General features: G+C 42.3%; 1 protein-coding gene across 1 annotated transcript in view; it reads right to left on the bottom strand.

The window, feature by feature from the left end:
• The window catches only part of SORBS1 (sorbin and SH3 domain containing 1), a 119706-nt gene that overhangs the window by 42925 nt on the left and 51813 nt on the right, over positions 1-24968 (bottom strand). The window contains exons 5-11 of the mRNA XM_050899426.1: positions 23561-23695; positions 22012-22038; positions 21751-21866; positions 14569-14716; positions 9376-9405; positions 5488-5663; positions 4635-4698 (exon numbers count right to left, since the gene is read on the bottom strand). Coding sequence (XP_050755383.1) covers positions 4635-4698; positions 5488-5663; positions 9376-9405; positions 14569-14716; positions 21751-21866; positions 22012-22038; positions 23561-23695 — 696 coding nt within the window. The remainder of the gene's footprint in view (positions 1-4634; positions 4699-5487; positions 5664-9375; positions 9406-14568; positions 14717-21750; positions 21867-22011; positions 22039-23560; positions 23696-24968) is intronic.

Consider the following 24968-nt stretch of genomic DNA (forward strand, 5'->3'; position numbering starts at 1 on the left):
ACCCAGAGGCCCATCACCTTTCTCTGCTGATGAGGGTTCAAACTTGCAGGGATATGTATATGAGACATCTACAGGAATTCCAAGGCAAAATGCAGAAAAGTACAATGCAATGACTGCAGAGAGAACTGTGAGCAAAGGTATTACTAATACCTCTGTGAAGAAACCACTGGAAGTGACAGAGATAGAAGGACAGAAAAACAAAATAGATGAAGCTAGAATAAGCTAGATAAGAAAAGAACATACTAAAAAAGCGTTATGTGAATTTAGTGATGCCCATCAACAGATTGAAACAATCTCCAGATCTCCTCTGAAGGAGGACATCAATCAGCTGCTACAGCCAATCTCATCTGCCGGGGAAAACCAATCTGGCTAACACAGCTGACCTGAAATTGCACTCAAGCCTTAATCAAGCCTTTCAGGAAGGCTCAAAGAAGTCTTAACTTTTAGCCTCTCTGCTGACTTCTCTTGGTCAATGAATTAGAAGGTTTAAGTTCCAAACAGATGGTGATTGACTGGTGTGCTTATCATAAGCTTCAGGTTAAAAAATAGCGAAGGTCAATTTTCAGGCCAATTCCCATACTTTAAACCTAAATGACAGAAAACAAATATTTATTTATTTAATGGTATTACACGGAATTGTTGACAAAATTGACTGGTATTCCTATATAAAAGTTGGGCTTATTCAGAAAGCAAAATACTTGGTAAATCACAAAACTCACAGTCCCTACAAATACAGATGAACAAACGTCTAAAACTATCTTCACAGACATTCACCTCTCATAGTCTTATTTAGTGCTGGCGATCAATGAAAAAATTGATTCACTTACTTGAAGAGAAATACCAATATTCATCATAGCTCATCATTCAGACAGGAAAACCATACAATAAACAATTCACTTCAGATAAGTGCTATTTTCCAATTGCTAATATTCTAATAGCTACAATAATAAGGAAAACAGGTATGTTTTGTCTCTTCAAGTATCTTATGAAGAAGAGTATCTACATTTCTTCCCTTTTTACAGTGAGGAATACTGAAATACAGAAATCTGGAATGACTTGATAAAGATTAAAGAGTAAATCAGAGATGAGCATTAGAACAAGATCTGGCTCTCAGAGCTGCATTCTGTCTGTGGGACCCTCCTTAATGGAGCAGGGTATCACCAGTTTGTAATTTCAAAATCTGATTCCTTTAGCAAGAAGAGGCTGTTCCCCTATAGTTCCTAGAGAATCTGCAGGGTTGGTTGTTTTTTTTTTTTCATGGGTTGGCCATATTCTCTACATTTCTAGAGACTCTGAAGGTATTCTAGAGGGGAACCCAGATCTTGATGTTTCTAGGAGATCCTATGCATCAATCCAAAGCAAAAAACTTTGACACTGATTGTATGAAATTGAGGCTTCAACCCATCTCTGTATAAACACTTTGCCATTGAGTATATAACTTTGAAATGTTTCCTAAACATGAAACTTGCACTCCCACCATTTACATCATCAGATATTCTGGATCCCTCATCAAGGAAAGAATCCAAGCAAATATTAGAGAAACATTTCCCAACATGTTGAGAATAAAAAGCAAGTGTTTGGTCCAATAAAATTTCAACTACCTAAACCAGCAAATTACTTTCATATGCACATTTGTAAGTGCATAGGGGACATTTATGGGAAAACAGACTCTTAATATATTATCATCATTGGTTTTGCAAACTATGTTAGCTCAAACAAGAGCAAAACGGATTTTCAAACTTCATTACGAACAAGAAAATTGAATCTCTATAAAACTCCTTTATCAATTGGTTACTGAGACTCTTTGTTTCTCTCATCCATACCCACATACTATTCTGCCAATAGAAAATAATTTACACTGCATTATGACTTGCAAGACAGGACTCTTCACCTACAGGTTTCACCAAGAAATGAGCAAGTACCTTAGATACCTGTATGACACTAGCCCACATTCATTTTAACAGTGAAACACACCTTACATCTCCTAGTCTTCTTTGAGCATCTCAGCTAGAACCCATATTGTATGCTTTCTTCTTACACAGTACCCACCAGACGTTTAATATAAACATTGAATGAAATGGTTAATTAATAGTCTCACCAGGGTTGGCTTGAGGCACAGGCTAAGTAGGCAAGTTCCTAAATTGCAGGATCTAAAGTGACACCAAAGCACCAAGTCAACAAGGCTGTCACCAACAACAATTTCCCAATCAGGAAATGTCTGTATATCCAATGTGTGCAGCAGATTCCAGTGTTTCTCACATATAAGTGTTTTCATGCATATGCATTACATGATTATCACTGCAATAGATGCTATTTCACCATCCCTGAAACATGACTGCAAAGGATTCTCGTTTGTACATGAAGTTTAAAGGAATCTGCTGAGCACGTGAAGAGGATAAGGTAAAGACAGTGTTATTTCAAGTTGCAAGATGTGCTGATAAGACTGTCAAACTCTGTCCTTGCCTAGATATGCCTGCCAAGTGCACCTAAGGCCAGCCCTGAACCTATGTTACCAAGTTATATTTATTTTGAAAGACTACGTCAAGGGACTGATCCAAAACCCACTGAAGCAAGCAGCCTTTTTACCAATAGACTTCAGTGGCATTTTGGGTCTGGCCCTAATACTGTGTTAATATTCAAAACCAGAAGTAAATAATTAAAGAAATGTATTGATCCAAAAGGGGAGTGGGAGAAATCTCAGTTAAACCACATCTTTACATGTAAGTCAGCATTCTAGGCATGTTAAATAAATCACTGCACACACATGGCTAAATACAACTGATAAGCGCATAAAACCAAGCAAACCCCAAGTCTGTAGCGTTAGTCAAATACTAGTTACAAAGCCAGAGGAGCACTGCAAAGCCAAAAAGGCATCATACAGTCAAGGCAATGCTTAGAGTGCAGCAAATCATTATGAGGCAGCATAATGCTCAGCAGCTAGAAAAAACTCCAGGAAGAAAACAAATAGATAAGGCAGCATTTGTGCAGAAAAATATATATGGTCCTTTATTATTACCTTCAGAGATAGGACTAGGAGTAGACGCAGGAAACTGGTATGTAGGAGAATAAGGATTGTCTTCTGCAGCAGAGAAAAGCAGTGGATTTTGAGACTATCCACAGTGAAGTGGAGGTTCTGCTTCATCCCCCAATTTCCTATCACCGTATGATTTTATTGCCTACTTTAATAATACTACAGTAAATGGCGTCATACTTTAAAAAAAGATTAACGGATTAGCAAAGATTTAGTTATTTTATGCATCACACAAGAAGGTATACTGGGCATAACTGAATTTCCAGCCAGTGTAACACATGGGTAACGGAAATCTAGAACCTGAATCTAGTTACTATTAGCGTGCTATAGTACAGTTAACTCAAAGCACAAGACAACAGATACTCTGACTAAACTTCTGATACCTTCAGTTTTTTGCTGGATTTCAGGAAGTTCAGGAAATATGTAGGTAGGGCAATAAGGGTTTTCTTCAGGAGTGTCTAAGGAGAGGAATATGATTTGCAAAAAAGAACAGAGAGGACAGATTTAAAGGGGAAGAAGGGCGAGACAAGAATCCATACAAGCTGACTGCAGAACAGTCCCTCTTGTGCTGACGTTCCAGCATGACACAATGTAGATGCCTCTTTGCTCATTGCTGCCTTGCATGTCTGGGCCCTGCGAGAGATCCTGGAAGCTGAGAGGACTGAACTCATTCTCCTCCTTCTGAAGCATGGGCTCTGGCCAAGCTGAAGAACCTCTGTTAGGAGCACTGGGATTAGGAAACAGCTCAACTCTTTCTCATTCCATCCAATACAACACAGCATCTATCTATGCATAAAGCTCATCATGACAGCACCTGCAGTGGCAAATACAGCTCCAGTTTTGCATGCTCTATGTTTTATTATATAAGCGCAGTTCTGAATTGCATTTGCCTGCACGTCAGGCTGTTCAGAGGGTTCAGTTTGCAAATGCTACTGCAGCCATTTCTCACACAGAAGAAAGAACATGAATGTATCAGCAGCCAGGCACAGACATGCCCCAAAGTAGGGGATCCCCTGAAAGTGCACCACTACAAAGTTTGCAAGTGCTCACCACAATTTTAGGTTTTGAAAGGAGAAAAATTGAGGTTTTGAAAAAGCAGAGTTCAGATTCTGAACTCACCAAAAATCAACGGAAACCTTTCCGTTGGTTCCAGTGAGCTTCAAATCAAGCTTTGTTATGCACATCCTAAAGCTTTACAGTGTAAAAAGTTTTGTCTTATGCATAGAGCCATTTCAGTAAAAATATACTGTCCTTTAGAAGTCGGGGGGTGGGGGGGTGGGGTTAGCTGCTAAAACTCGAGTTCAGGGATCTATTTTCTCTAAGTATGGAATTATTAGCAGCTTTCTGATCTCAAATAGTACTCTTGATTTCATGAGGGCACTGCAGTTCACCTTTCAGAACAACTCAGACCTTTCTTTGGACTCCACTGTTCTCACCTTTGACTTCAGAGATTTCAAATACATTGGTTGAGTTCTGTGGTACAGAGCAAACACTAGTTAACATAAAACACTTTTATATAAGCAGCAGTACAATTCTTCACAGGAATGAAAGAAATCTTATCAAGATGGTCTTTTAAAGTAAATAAACATCTGTGTTACAGTACCTCTATTTAGCTTGTGGATCTGTTTGAACATCGTCTTGTACCAGTCCTTCGATCTGTCTGTATTCTATTGGAAAAATAAATATACGTATAAATAATCACAACCATGAATTCTACCAGCCTTTCAAAGTTCTTACAAATCTTCCGGCAACAAAAAAGGTTTACACTCTGCTATATGAAGGCTACATGAAATTAATACTTTGAAATGAGTGATTTCATTCAGATATATAATCTCATATGTAATGAAGCTACAGGCTTCACTCAAGTTACTAATAATGTACAAGCTTTGCAGGGGTAGGTTGTAACTTATGTAGAACTGTCGATTGTGTGGAAGGTTTTGCATATTAATCTGATTTGACATCTAAAAGTAGACACCTTGCCTATTTTAGTCATACGCACTGATTTCCTAAGTGTTCAATGGACAGTTAGAAACATTTAGTGTTCAAGTCACTCCAGACAGTAGTTTTAAGAACAGGTTAATAATTCTTTTCACGATAATTTCCCCTGAACACTGAACTTAAACATGTTGTATAAAAGAGATATCTGCCTTTACGATAGCTAAAATGAGACAAAACTCTCCCTTAGTTGCTAGCTGTGAAGGAAACAGAAGAGCAGAAAACAGTATTCTCAAATATGATGAAAAGAGATATTAATTTTTAATTTTTTTCCCCAAGGCAGCTGAAACAGGTCATTGATAGCAAATGGAAGTGTTCATAATAAAACACATTGGAACTAGAATTCTATCTTCCCTTAAATCTCTACAGTCTCTGGAGCTTTAGTGAATTCCCCGAGTCCTAAGGTAGGCAGAATCTGGCCCAGGTTTTGTGCGTTGACCACATGCTCAGTGTTGTCTTACCCTCAGCGGAATGCCAATATCATCGACGGAGGTATCAGTCATATGCTGAGCGCTCTTGACAATGCTTCTCTTCTCCTCCATTACCCTCTTCTCACTTGGCACTGTCTCCTGAACCGGCTTGTCCCGTATGAGTGCTGAATCAACTTTATCAGAAACTAGTCTGTCTGGCACTGAATCTGGAAATGACAATGGGGGATTCTTATCTCATCCCAGCATTTCATTGCATTACCATATTCCACTCTTTTAAGGCAAAAATCCTAGCAAGTAGTTGATGAGACAGACTGTGTCACTGCTAGCTGTGGTTAACATCTGGACTGAAGGAAATCTACCAAGAAAACGGTGCCAGCAAAAGCAGGCTAGCATCTCTCAGGTAGCTACCTTCACACATCTCACGACAGTCTCAGCGGTCATGTAAGACAATGGAAAATTTTGGTTTCAAGGACTGTCTGGGGGTTGGTTTTTTGTGTCTTTTTGACTAACCAATGGCTCTGCAATCTCATTCTTCATCAAAAAGCATCAGTGATAGTCTCCTAGACATCTTTTTCTGCTGGTGATTTCAATCTAATGGAGCATCCTACGTGGTAGTGGGGCACTATTTTTTAACAGCTTGCACTCACCTGCCTGACAATCCCATTTGTTACAGTCAGTATACAATGCTTCCAATTCATCTCTGTGCCCTAACCAGAGTTTGTAAACAACAAATTCCACTGTTGTTTAAGCATATGTATGATTCCTCTTACACATGAGTCTGCATAGAGATGGGGGGAAACCTAATTGTTCCAGATCGCCTTGCTTCCACCTGAAATTCCTTGATGCTGCCCAACTTAACACCCACACGTAGCAGCAGGCACCATCACCACCACTGGCCAAGGAACCAAGGGAGCTCAGGTTGCTCTGAAGCTCTACTATGCTCTGGAGAGCTGCAGCACAGCAACCCTTAGGCTCTGCTGAGGACTTTTTCTATGTGGATTTTTTGGAGAGGAAACATCTGTGATTTTACAGTCTGCCTCATCAAGACTTTGCCAAGTCCTACCCTTTTTATATCACTGCATGCACTGAAAAGAGAGAGAGAGAAAGAGAGATATGTTTATTCACATGCATGTCACCATACTGCCTAAAGCCATTAAATGTGCAGAAATCTGAAAGGGGCAGTTAGCAGAGGAAAGGCTCGTGCATAACAAAGCATTGGTCTGTTGGTACCTTGAGCAAACACAGTTCTGCCCTGTGAAACTCAGTACATGAAGGATTTGTGTTTGAGTGGTCAGTTTGAAATTACCATCAAACTTCAAGTCTTCCTCCTCTTTAAGAAAAAATGAAATAATGTTTATAAATGTTCAAAATGGGGCAAAGCATCTATTAAATCCTTGTTTAGCATTTTCATCCTATTTCCCCTCCCTGTGAATGTGTGTGCATTGTCTTTTGGTCCTTTTGTGTCCCTGGTGTACATGGCTCTCCATTTTGTAGGAAGTATTTGGTCCATTTCCATTACTAAACTCCTTACTAAGCCTCTAGGAACAGAGCATGGAAAGAGCAATTGAAACTAGACCATTCTTCCATGACCTTGAAGACCAAAAGGAAGCAGGTTTTTGGATGTAGATGAGGATGTAGAGAGGATGCAAACTTTAGGAAAGGTCACAGCTTTCCTCCATTACTTATCATTGTCACTGTTGCTGTTACAAGTCCTGAGCTTCTGGTCTAGAAAAGTCATTATTTTCTGTAGGCTAAAAAATTCAATGCCAGAGAAGATCACAAAGTCCTTCTCTAACAGGACTGGTAAATATATACTATTTCTCTTTGATTCCCTAGCTCCCTACACTGGAAAAGTGGTTGGCTGTTTGCCAGGTAGACCCCATCTGAAACTGTGATGATAATATTCAAAATACCTAATATAGATGTAAACAACAGGGTAAATGTATCACAATCTCATTTCCCAGTGCCACAACCATGATCTAAGCAAAATCTTTATTTTGATGATGTAGCAAAGATAAAACCCACCATCTGGCCTGTGCCAGCCATCTCCCAACCATGAATTCACATCTTTAATATTATAATATGAAGGTTTGGGAGCTAGCAAGGTTGAAAGTGCTGGACTGACAACCCTGGAGACAGGAAAGGCCTGTCTGACAGCACAAGCTGTATTAGGGCAAGTGCTCCCTGTGCACCCTGCCAGGTAAGTCCTTCCTAGGTCCATATGACTCAACCAAGAGGACCAGCTTAGCTGCTGGTCCAGTTTAGCTGCTCAGCTGATACTGCAGAGACACCTGCTGCACAGGTGTCTTTGCAGAGGGAGGAACTAAAGCAGACATTTCTTTCACCACAGATTTCCTACAATACCCTACAACTCGGAGAATAACGGCTAAACTTCACACTGACTTATTTGCCATGCAGCTCCAATGATTTCAGAAGAGATGATGGAGATATATACCAGGCTTTGAGGTATTTAAAAATCAGAGAGACAAATCTGGTGCCTAATCATCCAAATAACCAGATTGCACCAGTCAGCACACTCCATGGCACCTGAGCCATCCTTTTGCAAGAGCAGCAGCAATATATGGGGTTGCACAGCAAGAGAGTTTTACTGCTGTGACCAATAGGACATAAAAAGCAGGAGGAGAGGTGGCAGCCAGCAGCTTTGTATGGTTGTTTTGGTACACTGAGAGCAGGTGCAGACCCAGCTGTGCCACAACACACTTCACTCTTCCAGACCAAGGATCATTTGGGCTATACAAACTGCTCCTTGGCTATCTCTAGTTCAGAAAACAAAGAAGTTCCTGATAATGAAGGGAAACACCTTGTGAAAGGGAAAACCAACAGGAAACCTCTGTCCAGACTTGCAGGCAAGTGTTAAACTTGCAGCTGAGCGGTGTCTGATGAGACAGCACCTACACTAAGGGAAGGAGCCAAGAGAAACCTGTGTAAGCTGTTATGCAGCCTGTCACCTCAGCAGGGTGGCAGCAGAGAGGAGGGACAGGCTGGTGTCACAGCCGAAGGTACCTGGTGGATGAAGTTGGACCAGGTCAGCAGCTGCCTCATGGGCAGATGCTGTCCTCATGGGAAACGCTACACTAGCCCAGGGCCCACGCAGCAGAGCAAGAGCACACAGTATTGGCTTCCCTGTGTTTCTATTTGTGATATTTAAAGTGCTTAGGCACTCTCTGTGACTCTCTTCTCTCCCACCTCTCCATTTACCCCGCCATGGTCATAACCAAAGATTAATAATATGGGTAAGCACTGCATAATGCGCTGTTCCTATAATGCCCACTGCAGACTGAGCTACTTCTATTTGGGGTATGGGGAGGGAAAGATGACCAGGAAAACAACTTGCTCTTCTTTCAAGGAGAGACTGTCACATCCGTTGCAAGAGCAGAGAGCTGCCTGGGGAGAGAAGGGTGGCAGCACATGTGCATACTTGCACACTACAATTTTATCATCTATTTCTTGACATGTGGCACAAATACTTCTGCTCTTGGAGTCATGTAAATACTGATTTTTATTTTTCTTCCTTTCCCCTCACCACAAGGAAGACTAATTCTAATGGCTGTGTAGAGAAACTTGAGAATATGCCCCAAGGGAATAAACCTAAAGGCTCAAAAGGCAGCCCCAACAGTCAACTAGAACAATCAAACTGTATGTAAATCTTATGACAGGAGGAACAGATGAGTAATTTAGGATTTCAGTATATTAACAAGTGGCCACACAGGTAGCATTTGGAGAAAAGACTGAAATCAAACATTCAGTGACCTGGACTAAGCCAGGACAAATATTTATACTAATTCCTTTGCAGTTCCTGGGAAGTGTGTTTGCTAAAGGTACTCCACAAGCTAACAAAGCAGCAGCTTTGCTCCAGCAGAGGCAGCAGTTGAGGGTAGCAGACCTTTCACATCATACCTGCCAGGCTACTAAGCCTTTTTTGCTGTTCTGTGGTAAAGGAAGAAACAAAACAAAAAGAAATACAGAACAAATGGGTGAGACATAAACAGCAAGTGCTCTGGTGCTGCATTTCTGACAGGCAAGAAATATGCTGTAGACAGAACGGCAGCAGCTGCTGGAGAGAATCTGTTTTCAAATACCCTGTGCCAAAGTGACAGCCCACAATCCCTTCTCCACACAGCAGCCTTGTGGAATAATACAAATCTCATGATGCAGTGACCAATACATTTGCAAAGAGCATTTTTTTTTCCCCCCCCTTAACATCAGAAAATGAAAAAAGTTGGACAGGAGACAATTTGAAAAACAGTAAAGACTCACAGAGTCAAACAACTTGACAACTAATTCTGTTACCATTAGTATGAAGTACATTTTGAAACAATAATGCTGTAGCATTTCGAAGGGATATAGGAAAGGATCGAGTCATTGTTCGTGCTTGCTGAGTCTCATCACATACTACTGAGCCACAGATTCAGTGATTTGCACACAGACACAGCTTGGTTAAGGCTTTGATTCTCAGAATGGTCCCCTTGGTTTAGGGCCTTTCATTACTGAGTTCCCAGACTGGGACATTTGTGGTATCTTCCAGCATGTTTGACCACCCTAAAGTTGATGCTCACAGCTGCCTTCTAAAGGGATGCCCAAATGACTTGCCCAAGTCATAGCTGGGAATAAACAAGAATTCTTAGCTCTCTGTTCTCTGCTCTTTCTACTCCCTAGCAATTAATCCTTTCATTTAAAGCATGAAAGCCATTTGAAAAGAATAAACTATTTTACTGACATGCAAAATACAAACACTCTTGAAGGCTCATATTGTTAATGCAAAGATTTCAAAACTTTAATATATTAATCACACCTGTTACATATTCATAACAAACCATGCCATGCAATGCCTTCCTAGGAAATAACTTCTTTGGGGTGGCGTGGGACACTTACCAAGCAAGTCTGCAGTAGGTAACAATCCTCCAGGTGTATGCTGTTTGCTAGCAGAACCCACCTTCACTAGATACTTGTACTAAGTGGATCATCTCAGCAAGGGAGACCAATATTTCTCCTCTCTAAGTGCAGCTCCCTCACCAAAACCTATGAACTTTGTTCTTTAATACCAGCACTTCTGCTCTGCTAACCACCAATGGCAAGCTGCTCATGTGCATTATGTTCACATGATAGCTGCCAACATGTGAAACAAGCCCTTACGAGCAATGGGTAAAAGGAAGTGTTAGCAACCTGAACCTGAAAAGTAGATGGGAACCACCTGCTGCAGGGTTCACTCTTCTAAGCAGGCCATCAGGAGTAGGCTGCTGTATTATGAGAAAGGAGAAAAGATGCGAGTGAGGATGGTCTCAGCTTCAGCCATCACCTTCACTGAGGAGAATTGCATTCAATCACTAAGGTCTCCTGACAAAACATGTGGTTTAAAGAGTCGATGCTTGAGAGCTCTTTCCTATCTCTTCTTCCACAGGGGAGAGAATATCATGGATTAATAGACTTTTCGGGGGGGGGGGGGAAGTACTTTTTACATGAAGAGGAGGTTTCCTTTTCACTTATGTCTCTGAGTAGGAAAGAGAGCTGCTGATGGATAGAAGCGGAAGGAGCAGGTAGTGTCTGCTATTTCACTCTCCTGCCTGACCAGAGCCAGCTTGCAGCCCCAGGCACACACCAGCTAACTGAGGCTTTCACCCTTGATCTTGTGTTCTAGGACTGTAAGTAAAGGCCAAAAACTTGTAGGCTTCTCAGAGAAAGGGTTGAGCAGAGGAATATAACTGCTGGCAACAGTGAAGGAGATTGTACATGCCTTCAGAGTTCCCAGAGGAGAGAGCACTGGAGGAGACTAAGACTTGAAACCGTAACAAAAGAGGAAGAGGAAACGAGTATTGGAGTACGTTTAGTGCAAAATAAAGGTGTCAAAAAGAAAATTAATCAAGACACCAACAGTTATGAAGGGAAGAAATTTGTACCTTGGTGCTAGGAATGAACAAGAGGATCTGAAATGACTTGTTTATAAGCATAAATCTTATTCAGTTGGTATTACTGAAATCCAGTAGAAAAAATTCTGAGATCTCTCATCACAATTTACTAAGATCAAGCAGACAAAAAAAAAAAAAAAAGGATATAGTGCAGTTTCTGTGCTTCAAATGCCATTACCAGTTTCTAAGTCTCTGACAGCTCCAAATCAAAGGGCCTTACATGCTTACAGATTAATGAACTAGCAGATAAAGCATAAAATAGGACAGTAGGTGATGTCTGCTACAACAGTCACTCCAGAGAATAAGATAACCAGCTCCTTAAAAAGCAATCAATAATCCACTGAGGAGAAAGCAAGCCACATTATCCATCTGAAAGACTAACTAACCTAGTAGAGATCTCAGGCTGCCAGCATTAAAATGACCTTGAAATTTCTTATTCAGAGGGTGTATTTCATAGCACCCAAGAGGAATTTATATTAAACCCCATCTTGACACGAAGGAATTGATTTCAGCACAAAACATAATTAACCATTCAGGGGAAGCTGGATCATAACCTGGTCACAATTTGTTATATGCCATGAGACCAAACCAGTTTTGAATAGATAAGGTCCATAAAGATGAAACCAAATATGAATCATGTCAGCCAGGACAGAAATGTAATAGATAACTAAGATCTGAGAACCATTTAAAAACATTAAGTTAGCAAAAAGAAATCTTAATGCTATGCTGCGATAACACCTGGATAGGAACAGAAGCATAAGGAACTGTAAGAAACCCTCAACACACAAAAAGATGGAAAACTAAGAAAATGTATACCTATGAGTAGGTAACATATGCCAGGAAGTGAAAAAAAGTGACAGTGGAAGTAAAAGAAGTAACAGAATGTCTCAGATGCTCAAAAATAGGTTTTGAGGTACATGAAGAATAAACAGAAACCTAGCAATGATCATGTTCTTTTACCAAATAGGCACAGTGGAACTGTTAATAAGAGGGCAGAAAAGATGACACATCAGATTACTATTTCCATTCTGCATTTGGGGCGGGGCGGGGCGGGTGGGGGGGTGGAGAAAAAAGTCTGACGTCCTACTGCCTGATGGAGAAATACTTTCCACTTCAACAGTAACTAAGGACTATACTGAATGACAACTGAAGTCAGATGCTTGAAAATTAGCACATTCATGTAAACTGTACTGAAGAGTTTTAGAGCAGTTTTCTGCTCTACAGAGAGCAGTTATGGAGAGAGCAGCTCATTAGACCATTAACATATGTCTTGGAATACAAAGGAAACTCCACAGGACAAGGAAGAAAGCAAATGTTGTGACAACCTTCAAAAAGCATTAGTGTGATGGCTGGGACATCTGTCTGTCAAGTCGACAATAATGCCAGAAAAAAAATATTGTAATGCCGTATATGGGATTTTACTAATAAATACATAGTATGACACATGCAATGTCAGTCAATACAGATTTTTGACTAAGATGCCTTGTCAAACCAGTTCAATATGATTCTTGCAAATTACAAGTTTGACTAATAAAGACTGAAAAACACATTAGAATGAGATACTTCACAGACTCGATCAAGTTGCTTTTCAGGCCATGATCTATATCAGACTCAACAAAAATGTGATGAGAGAAGGCTCTTCAATCTATCAGGATACAGTATCATGAGTACTAATGGTCAGAGGCAAGACATATTCAGACAGGACAAATTGTTAACTGTGAAAGTAATTAGTAAACAGAACAATTTGACATCAGTTATCTCAGAGCCAGTGTGTGTGGATCATCATATTATACAGATTTGTCTCTCATACTCTTAAAATCCACAGGAGAGAAAATATCCTTGTGTGGTACACACTGAAATGCTCCAGATTTAATGCAAAAACCAACCAAAAGTGTATCCCCCTTCAAGAAAGTCAACAAAAGGCTTTGAGAAAAAAAGGCTGCCTCAAATAGTATTTTCTCCTCTTTAAGCAGTTGAGGAATCCAGACACCCTCATTCAGAAGCACATAAGCAAAGCTGCTTCAGATGCTGGCAAAAAGGAAGAGATAACCCACTCGTTACCCCTATAATCAGCTGGGTTACAGTGACAACACTATCTTCGGGATCAAAGACTGAAGTCTGTTTTAAAAAGGCACTGAAGAAAAAAAAAAAACAACATGAGGGGCTGCAAAGGAGCATATCAATGCACGCCTGTAATTAGAATGACTACAATATGAGGAGCGCAGGCCTTGCCCCTATTTTCTGATTTTGTTTTTTTTTTCCTTTGCAAAAGGTCAGTCGTAGCGTTGTAGATTGGAATCTGCCTGCCCTGGAGTTTCCTAAGTTCACTGGAAACTAAGGCAAATTGCACTGCATCTGTGTGGCCCTTTATAAGCTACAGTCTTTAGTGATGCACAATGAACTGGGAGGCTGGGGTAACGCCAGCCATCAGGAGAACTAAAAAGGAGAAGCAAAGTTTCCCTCTAATGCCAGAGGTAGAAATGCAACTATCCATTCAGAGGGAGCTGCTGTGAGGCAGAGAAAGGCTGAGATTAGTAAACATGGGAGTGCTCAAACAGGGTTGTTTTGTTCATATGCAAACCCAGAGCTCAAGGACTACTGCAGTATGAGTCTGAATTAATCCAGTTATGGATAGAGGAACAAATTGCCAAGTTCAAACTTATGGGCAAATGGATTATTTACTATTGGGTAAATTCTGCTGAGAATTTAGAGGTCAAATCTCTCCCACAGTAACTGAAAATATGGCTGCTTTCACACTGCAGTAGCTGAGAAGTAACATATGCCCTTTTCCAGTGAAGGAGAACCTACCTCAAGCTACCTTGCTTCTACTGACAGATATATGCGAGCATACACCCTTTTCCACCATGACAGGACGCCTGTTGGGGGATAAGCTGTTACCCTGCAATAACTTATTCCTATGTCCATAGCCCAGTTATAAGCCTCTCCCCCAACCTCAGAGTGGCTTCTGATCCACAGGTTTTTAACTAGAAAAAGTAGGCATTGTCCCACACCTTTAACCTCTTACTTGCCTGTTGCATGCTCCAATCACTACAACTTTCTGGAGGCAGCTTTGTTAGCTTTTAGTAGTCTGGACTTAATTGTCCACAGCACACACATTCTCCAGTTCCTTGTAGCATAACAGGTTGCTCAGTTTGAGCCACAAATACCTATATGCAAGTCTCCTTACCTCGATTGTGCTGCAAGAGGACAATAGTGGGATTGACGATTGTGGTAGAGGGATAGGCAGAGCAAGACTTGTTGATTGAAGTGAAGGAGGTTGGATAGTCAGTGCCAGTGCCAGGCTGGGGCACTTCATTTAGCACAGGACCTGGGTCCTGAAAAGGAGAACAACACATCATTAGCAGCATGCAGAAGGCTGCTACACTGGGAAAATCTGGAAAAAAAAAAAAAAGAAAAACATTTGAAGCTGAATGAGAAGCATAATCACAGCAAATTTTAGTAAAAAAGGCATAAGCATGAGCGTTACCCTGCTCCTTGTATGTACCCTGCTCATTGTTAATGCAGTTAGTTTGCTAAGGCAGTACTATAATTATTTGGTGTTGGGTTTCACAACTCCAACCCCAAAAGGAGGCACTAAATTCATCCAGCAGACTCTCTGGAGCAAACACAGGGTGCCAGAAATGAGCAAATCTGGTTGGGGGGGGAAGACACAGACATCCTACCCCCGATACATACACACACAAACATTTGTTTTAAAAGTATTCCTTTCATAGCAAGAAGTCAGACGTGCAAAACTCATGCAATTCTGGAGTGAAACATTATTACTACAGCTGGTTTGGTAAGGAAGGTCCGAGGAATAAGGTTAGCACCATCACTCAGGAGACAGTGTGACACCTACCTGGTTAAAATAATGAAATAAAGAAAAAAGCAAAACTGATAGAGGGTAAGAAGTAGGACTCTAGCAAGGAAGATACTCAACGTGCTTTGCCACTGGAGCTGCTGCTCTTGCTGTCCTAAAGCATCCAGCTCCATTATTGGCTTATTTCAAACCCACCTCTGGTATCACCACAGCTCTGGTTGTTCTGTAGAAATACAGGCTGTGTCAGCAGGGAGACTTCAAAAACTAGTTCATCTTTGAAAAAAATCTCAGTCCAGGGATACTGGGCTTTTGTTGGTAGTAAGGGGAAAAGATAAAGAAGGGACGATGACTAAGACTGCGTGTGCCAGTTTAGGCTGAGATTTTTCAAAGCTTCTTAAGGAATTTGGACACACAATTACCATTAATGGGGAATGAGCATCCAAACAAAGAGAGTGTGGAACAGCGTACCAGATTTCTGCACTCCTGCTACTCCACTGTCAGACTGAAATGCTGCAGGCCACTGATCTGTAAAATGGAGCTGAATATTCAGGGGATTTTTGTCACTATTAAAAAAAACCCTGAATATGCACAGATTATTGCTCCAGAAGAATTCCTACTCCTGGCTTTTCTGGCCAAGTGCAACTCAGTGCCCTTCATACCCACCAGCGTCAGGGGAAAGGACTTACAGGATCAGGCAGAGGGCTGAACAGGGGCCAGAGTGAGGCCTGGCACCAGAGCTCAGAGATAAATCATAGTGAGAATTGGCCGTAATCAGAACAAGCATCTACAGTCTCTCCAGCCTAGAGGGGAAATAGGGAAGAACAATCCTGTTCTGCTGGATGGAGGTGATCTTGCTCCAAGCAGCATCTGATCAGGCCACAGACATTTCATGAGGACAGAAAAGAATCAAGGGTGTTCAGAAATAGATGTCCCTAAGAGAGAGACCCAGCCCCATTTTGCAGGCTGCACTAATATTCCAAACAATGCAATTTGGGAAAAGGAGTGGGAGTCAGGGAGAAGTATGAGAGAGTTGGGTTTGAGCTTCACTTTGATAACTAAAATGTAAAGAACCCCTCAAAGAAGAGGGATGTCAGGTCAGGATAGGCTCAGCAGCCACAGCTAAGTCACCAAAGTGGGTGAACAAAGACCATTTAAATCATTGTGGAAAACAGCTCTGTGACTACATGCCTGAAGTGAGCATGCCCAAAAATGTTTCAAAACTCTCACCTCATGAAAATCAGGTACAACAAAATTTCCACTACTCCTCTATGACTTGGATGCCCGCTGAATTTTTCTGGAGCCTGCAGATAGGCTCCATTAAAAACAAACAAACAAACAGAAACCCCGAACTTTCATTGCTCTCTGCAGTAAAAACCCACCGATTTCAACAGAAGCAGAAAGGCCAATGCTAAGAACTTTTGAAAATATCATCCTTGGTTGTTTTTTTCTTTTTTCCCTCCACATGCCTGTTTGCTAGGTCCCTATACAGCCAGAGGGCAGAGGAAGCATCATCATGAGGAGGGGGTTTCTGCTGAACTTCTTCCTTGTCCTTGCAAGCAATCTTATTAAAAAAAAAAAATGGTGGTTGTAAGACTTCCAGTACAAGGAGGGTCAGGTACTTTTTGCTTCCTCTGCAACCTTAACTGAGAGCTACTTTTCCTCCTTGTCCCTGAGGACTTTTTAAAACAGGTGATGAGCTTAAAGAGAAACAAAACCTAATCCAAGAAGAACACAGTAAATTCCAAGTTAAAACTGTTGTGGATTGAATTCTTCAAAATTTTCAAAGACAAGCAATTCCAAACTGAAGAGACACTCTTCCCCTAATCTATCTCATAGCACCTACATGCTTGGAAGACTCTTAGCTCAGTAACTGATATTATTGCTTGTAGGTCATTGGATACTGGCAGCAATCTTACACTGATTTCAGCAGGGATTTGTGTGGAGACCATACGGTCTTGTGGCTCCAAGTGGAACAGAAAGCCATCCCTAACCTTTAAGTGGTCTGCTGTTGCTGCTTTAAATGTTATTCAAACACAATTAAGGATGCTATTAAAAGTGCCTGAAGAGACCAGTTAGTTGCAGCTATTCTGTTTATACAGAATTCATTATTCTGAGCAAATCCTGTGCAGACTCTTAAGGTGTACATCACCTAGCAGAATGGGCACAAAGGGAGACAGTCAAATGTTGTTGCGAGAAGTCAATAGAAAGTTCAAAGCTGCACAAGGCAGGCAACACGCATGCACTAGCACAGGATGTAAACAAGGTTTCAGTTGTCATGCTGCTGGCAGGGAGTGAGTCATCACTCCTCTCTCAAGTTTAGTATTGCAAGGAGAAAGTAATTTTAATCTGGGAATACAAATTTAGGAAAAGGGCGAGGATGGTACTTGGCAAGCTTACTGTACGTGAGATGACTCCAGTGATTTCAGGCTTCAAGCCCCTGTGCAAAGCCCCCGTGACTGGAGGGACAAGTGAAGGTGGTGATGAGAAGAATGGCAGTTTCGGGTAAACAGAGGGTAATGTGCCAGATGCGGAGGGTGCTTGGTTATGGTGGGAACCCCTCTGGAGATGTGGGGGAATGAAATCGTCTAGAGTTGGAAAAGTCAAGGGTGAGCCAGGAGAAACAGTCTCAGGGAATACGGAGCCTTGCCCAAAAGGAACCAGAGGCGGTGGTGGAGTGCTGGAGCTGCCTTCTTGCTGTCTGTCTGGATTAACCTGGAGGAGGGGGACTACTATAACCCCAGGCTGAGCTGTGGTGGTGGCAGTGGCATCCTGTAGGAAACAAGGTGTTGTTATGCAACGGGGGAGATTGGTACTTTAGTCTAACGCAGCCATATAGTGTCATGCAAGGATGCACCCAAAATGATACAAAGCCCCAACAGGCTTTCTTTCCGTAGGGAGACATACTTCTTCAGTCTTGCAGCCCTGGCCTCTATGAACACGCATGGTTTTTTTCACAAAAATCTTCCTTCCCCTCACCACCCCTCTTCTCCAGTTCTGTGCAGTGAGGCTAAATCAAACCACAGAACAGCTCTGTGTTCACCATCACTTGAGAAGCACTAACCATCACATTACAGAGTTTGCTTCTTTTACACCTCCCTAAAATAGAAAGATCCTCACCAGCCCAACCCAACCCCCTACAAACACCACACACACACAAACACACAGATCAATGTTGGGTGGGCACACATGGGGTGTTAAGTATTATCGAGTAGAAGACCACAAGACTCAGGTGGCACAACAAGTGCTCAGAAATTAGGTAGGAGGGGAATAAAGCATTAAGGGAACATTGTAATGAAACAAAGAACCGTTCACACAGCTGAAAGAAAACAAGGTTATGGAGAAAACATGTACCATGCTGCGTCCCATTGCCTTGTATGGTGGCTGTCGCTGCTGAGTAAGGTAAGGCTCTTTTCTCATCCTGTCCTCTGTGGCAGCTGTGCTCTGGGGCTCTAGCACTCTGTCCCTCACAGCTTGCGGAGCTGACGACTGAGTCCAGGAGGGTTGGCCCGCACCATAACTAACTGCGTCTTTACTGAGGACAATGTAAAAGTACGGCCTGGGAGGAATAGGAGGAGGAGGAGCAGGAAGAGACTTTCCAGTATCTGTTACAGAGGAAACAATGTTGGTGGCTGGTGCCTGAGTGAGCTCAGCGCCCAAACTGGTGCTGGCTGCTGGGTCATGTGCGGTGCCAGTGGAATTTTCAGATGTGGCTGAGCAAGTGCTGTTAGATAAACAAGCTACATATAGTTTGGTGACCTTTTTATCCGCCTTCGTCTCATGACTGGAATTCATTCCAGCCTTACTACTGGGATCTGCCCTGTCAGGGTTGTGCTGTATGGATGATGCATCCAACAAAGAGCGACTTTCCAAGAGTGGCTGCCCAGCATGCACCTCATCTTTGGGGCCTGAAGAGGGAGAATGCCCTGCTGGCAAGCCTTGCTTCCCACTGGGGACAGCCCCATAGGGGGTAGGTGATGAGAAATAACACCGTGCACTGGCATTTGGTGATGCACGCTGCGTATAAGGCTTGGGTGCATTCAGGTACACGCAGTCCATGATGGGCACTGGCAACAGGTTGGTCACTTTAGTGTCAGTGCGAGGACGCCATGCAAAGCTTTCCTCTTTGGGAAGAGGAGGACGGGGAGGAGCAAGGGCCTGCCCAAGCAGAGTCAAGAAGGAAGAGAGGGAGAGAGGAAGCAGCACCAAATGAAAGGAAAAAGGAAGGCAAAAATAAATTCGAAGAATGAATTTGGTCATTAGACTTGGGTTAAGGAGGTTTTAATACAGCAAGAACAAAAAGCAAATACAGTATCTGGAAGGCCAGTGCAGAACTCACTCACATCATCTCACACATTCTCTCTTAGCACTGCTCACTGCATCACACAAACTCTACCCAGCTCTCAAGTCCCTGCCTACACTTTTCTCTCTCTGGGCTAAATAAACCTCAGTGCTGTATTGTTTTGAGAGGCCTGCACAGCAACACCCACCATGCTCCTGGGAAAGCCTGAGTCAAGATTTAACATCCTGGCTAACTAAACCTAGGCTCATGCCTGTGTAACTAAATACTTCCCAGCACTGGGGACATTTGAATTGCAAAGCCAAATTCAGAGCTCTAGGCCAGCTCTGCATGTTAAGTGCACTGCTGAAAAATGAACGTTGTGAAGTTTCACCAGTGCTAATGAAAGCAGACATCATGTGAATGCTATAGCCTGCCACAGCTGGCTAAGTAAAAAAGTCAGCATTTCTTCCTTCTAAAAGCTAGCTCTTGAATTCTCTTCAGGATTTTTCAGTCTTGAAAATGCTTTCAGGAAGACTAGAACAATTGAAGTTTCTTGAGGAATTGAGTTCATAAGAATTTGCCTCCAGAATCAAGATCACCAACAGAGAAATCCTGCTTCCAGTAAATAATAAAAAAAGCTTTACTGTTTTTGGTACTTTGCAACATATAGGTTGCTAACTCCACAACTGCCTGCCAACTGCAACTCCAACTCCAATTACAGTGAATTTTTTCTGAAAGCCAAACTGTTTTGAAGTAAAATAACTTAGCAATAGAGAGGTTTCGTTTTATTTATTGCTTTGTTGCCAGTAGCTGCAAACTATAAATTACTGAAAAGGAAGAGAATTAAAACACCCACCTAGTGAACAGTAGCTCCCTGCATTCTTGCAAATTAACCCTCTGGAGACTACGAAAGTAGGTTTTACACACACTCTGTTGTCATATCTTTATGGGCAAAGGCTGGCTAAACCACTGCTAAAATGACCAAAACCAGAGAGTGAAGATGCCTTAACAGCTTGCAACATTCAAATCTGAAAAAAATACCTCCTTTAAAATTCATCCACATATGACAGGTTGTGGCCAGCACCTATTCTTGTTACATGGATATAGACCTAGAATAGCTTCATAAAATTACAGCTGCTGTCCCGAAATCTACTGTCCTCATGCTGCCCCTCTTTCCCCCACTTCCCTGATGTGTAAGGGAGTGGAGAAGTGGGTTGGTAAGTGCTCCTTCTGAAGGGCTTCTGCTTCTGGAACAGGCTCATTCCTTTTGATTCCTTAAGGACAGTAGTTTCAGTCTGGAGACTTCAGAGTGCCACAATATTTCCCTATGTTAGGTGAAGCCTCACTTTACCACTACATAGTATTATCAGGAAATACTAATTTACCACCTGCAATGGCTGTTTTCCATTTTCTTCCATTTCAGCTTAGTTTGGACAGCAGTCCTTGAGACTTCTATAAGAAATACTACGTGCATTAGCATTCTCTCTGTTCATCAACAAGATCTATAAGGGACTACAGGACAGCTGTAAGTATCAGGCAGTAAACAGATCTCTCCTTTAGGGTGTCGCTTCTTGCCATGCCTTTATCTGAGTTCTGCCTCTTCCACTTTCACTTATAATTTCAGGAACGGTGTCTGTTCTATGGCATTGCTATAGGTCCCTGATGATGGGAGCAGTCATCCTGATAGGGGACAAGGCTTTAAAGGGACTCTGTTTCACACAAGAAAGTGGTTTCTAACAAAGGGTTTCCTTATCAGCTTTCAGACTGCTTCTGTGCAGACCAACCACCCAAAAGAAAAAGGATGAAGCTACACTTCTCTTCACAGATTGACTTCAACAATTTACCTTCAGGTACAAATAACCTTTCCCTTGTTTTGGCTTGTATCAGTTAGTGCTAAAAGGGATTACCCCAGTATCTTGTTTTTAATGTAGGGTGTAACTCTGTTTTCAGCCTGTAGCAACCTCTAGGAAACAGACCAACATAAAAGACAAAACAGTAATAGATGACTACTTCACCTTTTTTCTTGCAAACAAATAACGTTGTCCTCCTCCTTCATCCACCAAGGAAACACTGTGGCGTGCCTGAACACACGAGCTCCACAGCACTCTGCTGACATCAGTATTGCCCCCATTTTAAAGGTAGGAAAAGCTGAGGGACAGCAACTTACCCAAGTCTGCAGCAAAGTCTGGAGTTCAACCCAGGACTCCTGACCATGAATCCAGTGCTTGCACCCAGAAGATCACCCTCAGGGTCACAGAAGAAAGGCTTACCTGTGGCTTGCTGTCTGAGGAAAGGTTTGGACGCACACTCCTATAACCCTTGGCAGCCAGAGAAGATGGTTGGGCATCCCCATTGGCATCAGTGTTAGATGACGACCTCCAATCATCTATGAGGGGAAGGAAAACTCAGATCACTCCAGCCACAGGATGAGCGAAAGGAGGGGACTCTTTTCTTCCTTTTTTTTTTTTTTTTTTTTTCCAGGCAACAAGAAATACTTCAAAGAAAGCAACAGAAGCAGCCAATGTTTGTACCTGTTTCTGGGTTTTCTGGCTCCAGACCTAAGCGTTTCACAGAAAGGAGGGATGGAAGAGGTGGGGGTGGAGGATAGGCATAGAGGAAAAGAAAGGGGAAAAAAATAAACCGTTACATTTACAGAAAACATGTACCAATTGAAGTTAAGAGTCGAGCTACTTCATTTCACACATAAAATGCTTTCTGACAGGGCTGCCTAATTACCATAGAGACCAGCCCTAAACATGATGCCCTCCTTGTTTCTGACCTTTGTAAACACAAGGCAATTCATTCAGAGCAATGAAGAAACAATTGTTCATTGACATTTTTATTTCAGAGGCAAAAAGGCAGCCCAGCTAGCTACTTTCTAAAGCTGCAGCTTGACATCCAGACACCACAAATTACTGGAAATGTAGGGACCCCGTATTCAGCCACGATATGGGCTACGAAGACATATCTGTCCTTACCAACACCACTATGTAAGATTAACTGAGATAAAGGACTGCCAACAAATAGATCAGGTTTTGCAGACTAAGTGTGTGTGCATGAAGGGAGTTGTAAAATATGATGTCACTTTACAACCCAGTCCCTGCAGCTAGATGCATTGGTCTCATCACCTATTTACCCACCTCCCACTGGGCTCCTCCCCACCCCTCTACCCATTTTGCTGTTTAAGTTACATGCAAAAAACTCTTCCAGCTCCAAAGTACATTTCATAAAGCGATTGAGAGAGTAAGCAAAGGAAGTATTAATGAGCTGATTTCCATAGTAATGGGCTCATTGCCATTCAAGCTGCTGGAAATTTATGAAGCCATCAACAGAAAGGAGAGAGGCAATAGTGGGGGGTAGGAGTGAAGAAACAGAGAATGGCAAGCATGAAAAGAGGGTAGGTCACGGGTGGAGCAGAATGGGAGGAGAAGACAGAGCAGAAAGCAGCACATTGGGGCTGGAATTAATGGAATTGCCCTTCCTCCAACAATACAGTCAGAAACGAGGTATGCTTTGCTTTCAAGAGCAAGTTTGACCCCCTCCCCCCTTAACGGCATCTTGCCTTTGGGAGTTCATCCTCTCTGCCAGACCCATGACACTGGCCAGGTTTGTTATGCTTTGCCTGTCTCCTACAATTAAGTAATTACACATCTGCTACTGAAAGAAGGCAGAGCTCTGTGGCGACACTGTCTGTCTGGGACGCTATCCCCCCTCCCTTGACAACCCAAGTGAATGCTATGGTGGCAGTAGCACCACTTGGCCTCTTTCTGTTCCACCTCATGCCTGGGATAAAAGGAGGTGACACGGGCCTGCCAGGAAAAAAAGAAAAATATTTGAGAGTTTTTGGTGCTCCTGACAGCAAAAGGGAGCTGTAAACAAACTTAAGCCAATGAGTGAGTGGTCATGAAACCTGCACTAGGAGAGAACGAGAGTCAGTCTCCCTTCAATGGTCTGGTTCTTGCGAGAAGTTTCCGACTATGCTATGGGATTTGGGGCTTTAAATCGTAGCTAAAAAAAGTCACCCCAAGACCCTGGACTGATCTCTCTTGAGGTTGTTGTGAGTAACATATTGCAGTTAACCTTCCACCCACTTACTTTCAGGTTGCTCAACATCCTGAGGACATGGCAAAGTGATATTCTGATTCTCTTCATAGGCTGGAGATGCCCGGAGGGTCACAGCTCCTTTTCCGCTGCAGACTTTAGTGGGATCCGTTTCTACAGGAAATGCACATGCACAGAGGAGACACATCAAAACAGATGATACAAAGCTATTAGGAGCCATTAGAGCTCTATGGAGTAATTTTAGCAAGGCTGCCTCTGGGTGAATCAATCTAGTAACGTTTATGCAGATGAAGATTAGCTCTGGATTCAAAGCATTGAGAAATCAAAGCAGTTTCATATATATGTAACTGATGAATGTAGAAGTAAGTTCTGAGTCAGTGTAACAGAGCTAAGAAAGGCCGGGGGGGAAAGGATGAGTGTTTGAACCAAATTTCACAGGTCCATTTGCTTTATTTGGTCTGCTTTGTGTGGAGATATACTAGCAAGGACATTCTACCATTACACCTGTGGCTCTTCTATAGAGATGTCCCAGTGGTATAAAGCAATACGATTTGTGTGCTGAAGCCTTAAAAATGCCTTTTGTGCAGGACTGAAAGAGGAAAAAAAAAAAAAGTCTTATGACCACTGGCGGATAAAATCTTGTAACTATGCTGAATATGATCTAAAGGCAGGGCACTGCAAGCCACCTCCTTGCCATCTCCCCCTGTTTAATGGCAGTGTTTCACCTTCTGACATAGGAACCCAAATCCCAAAAACTAGAAGGACGTTTTACATATACCTGTTCAGATCACCTTGTGAGCCAGACACCAGATCATGCCAGTGTCCTTGCTGAGGCCCAATTCAGCACAGCTTCTGTGCAGGCTTACCTTTGTGCATTTCAGTCCATGGATTTGGGCTTTTTCCTTCTGTCATCCTATTAAGTAATAACAAACCAGTACTTCAAGGCTATCTTCCTCCCCTTACTTAAAATCCTTCTGGAGAGTTGTTTCCTCTAAGACACCTATAGAAACAATAAGCCTAAAGAGTCTCTCACTTATCTAAGCTACTTCCATAGGAAAAAACATCACCTCCCTCTCTCATGCACTATTACTGACCCTGCAGCTGCCATCAGACTTCACTTTGACTTACCTAAACAGAGGTGCTAGTCCTACCATGACACCGCACAGGGAGCCTGAAGAGGTACTGAGCATGTGCTGTGTTACACAAATGACAACATGATGATTTTTATTTTTATGGGGTGGGGATCATGCTATCTCTGCACGGGGAGGGATGCAGTTCCTCTCTAGGAACTGTTATTATAATGAAAGTTATGCCTTCAGACTGGACAGAGAGGGCAAAGGCTGCTGCTTACCACCCAGACAACAGTCCCTGTTTGTGCAGATCAATATTCCCTGGCTGATTTCAGTAAGATAATGCCCCATTAAAT

The sequence above is a fragment of the Gymnogyps californianus genome, chromosome 6, assembly GCF_018139145.2.
Source record: "Gymnogyps californianus isolate 813 chromosome 6, ASM1813914v2, whole genome shotgun sequence".
NCBI classification, from domain to species: Eukaryota; Metazoa; Chordata; class Aves; order Accipitriformes; family Cathartidae; genus Gymnogyps; species Gymnogyps californianus.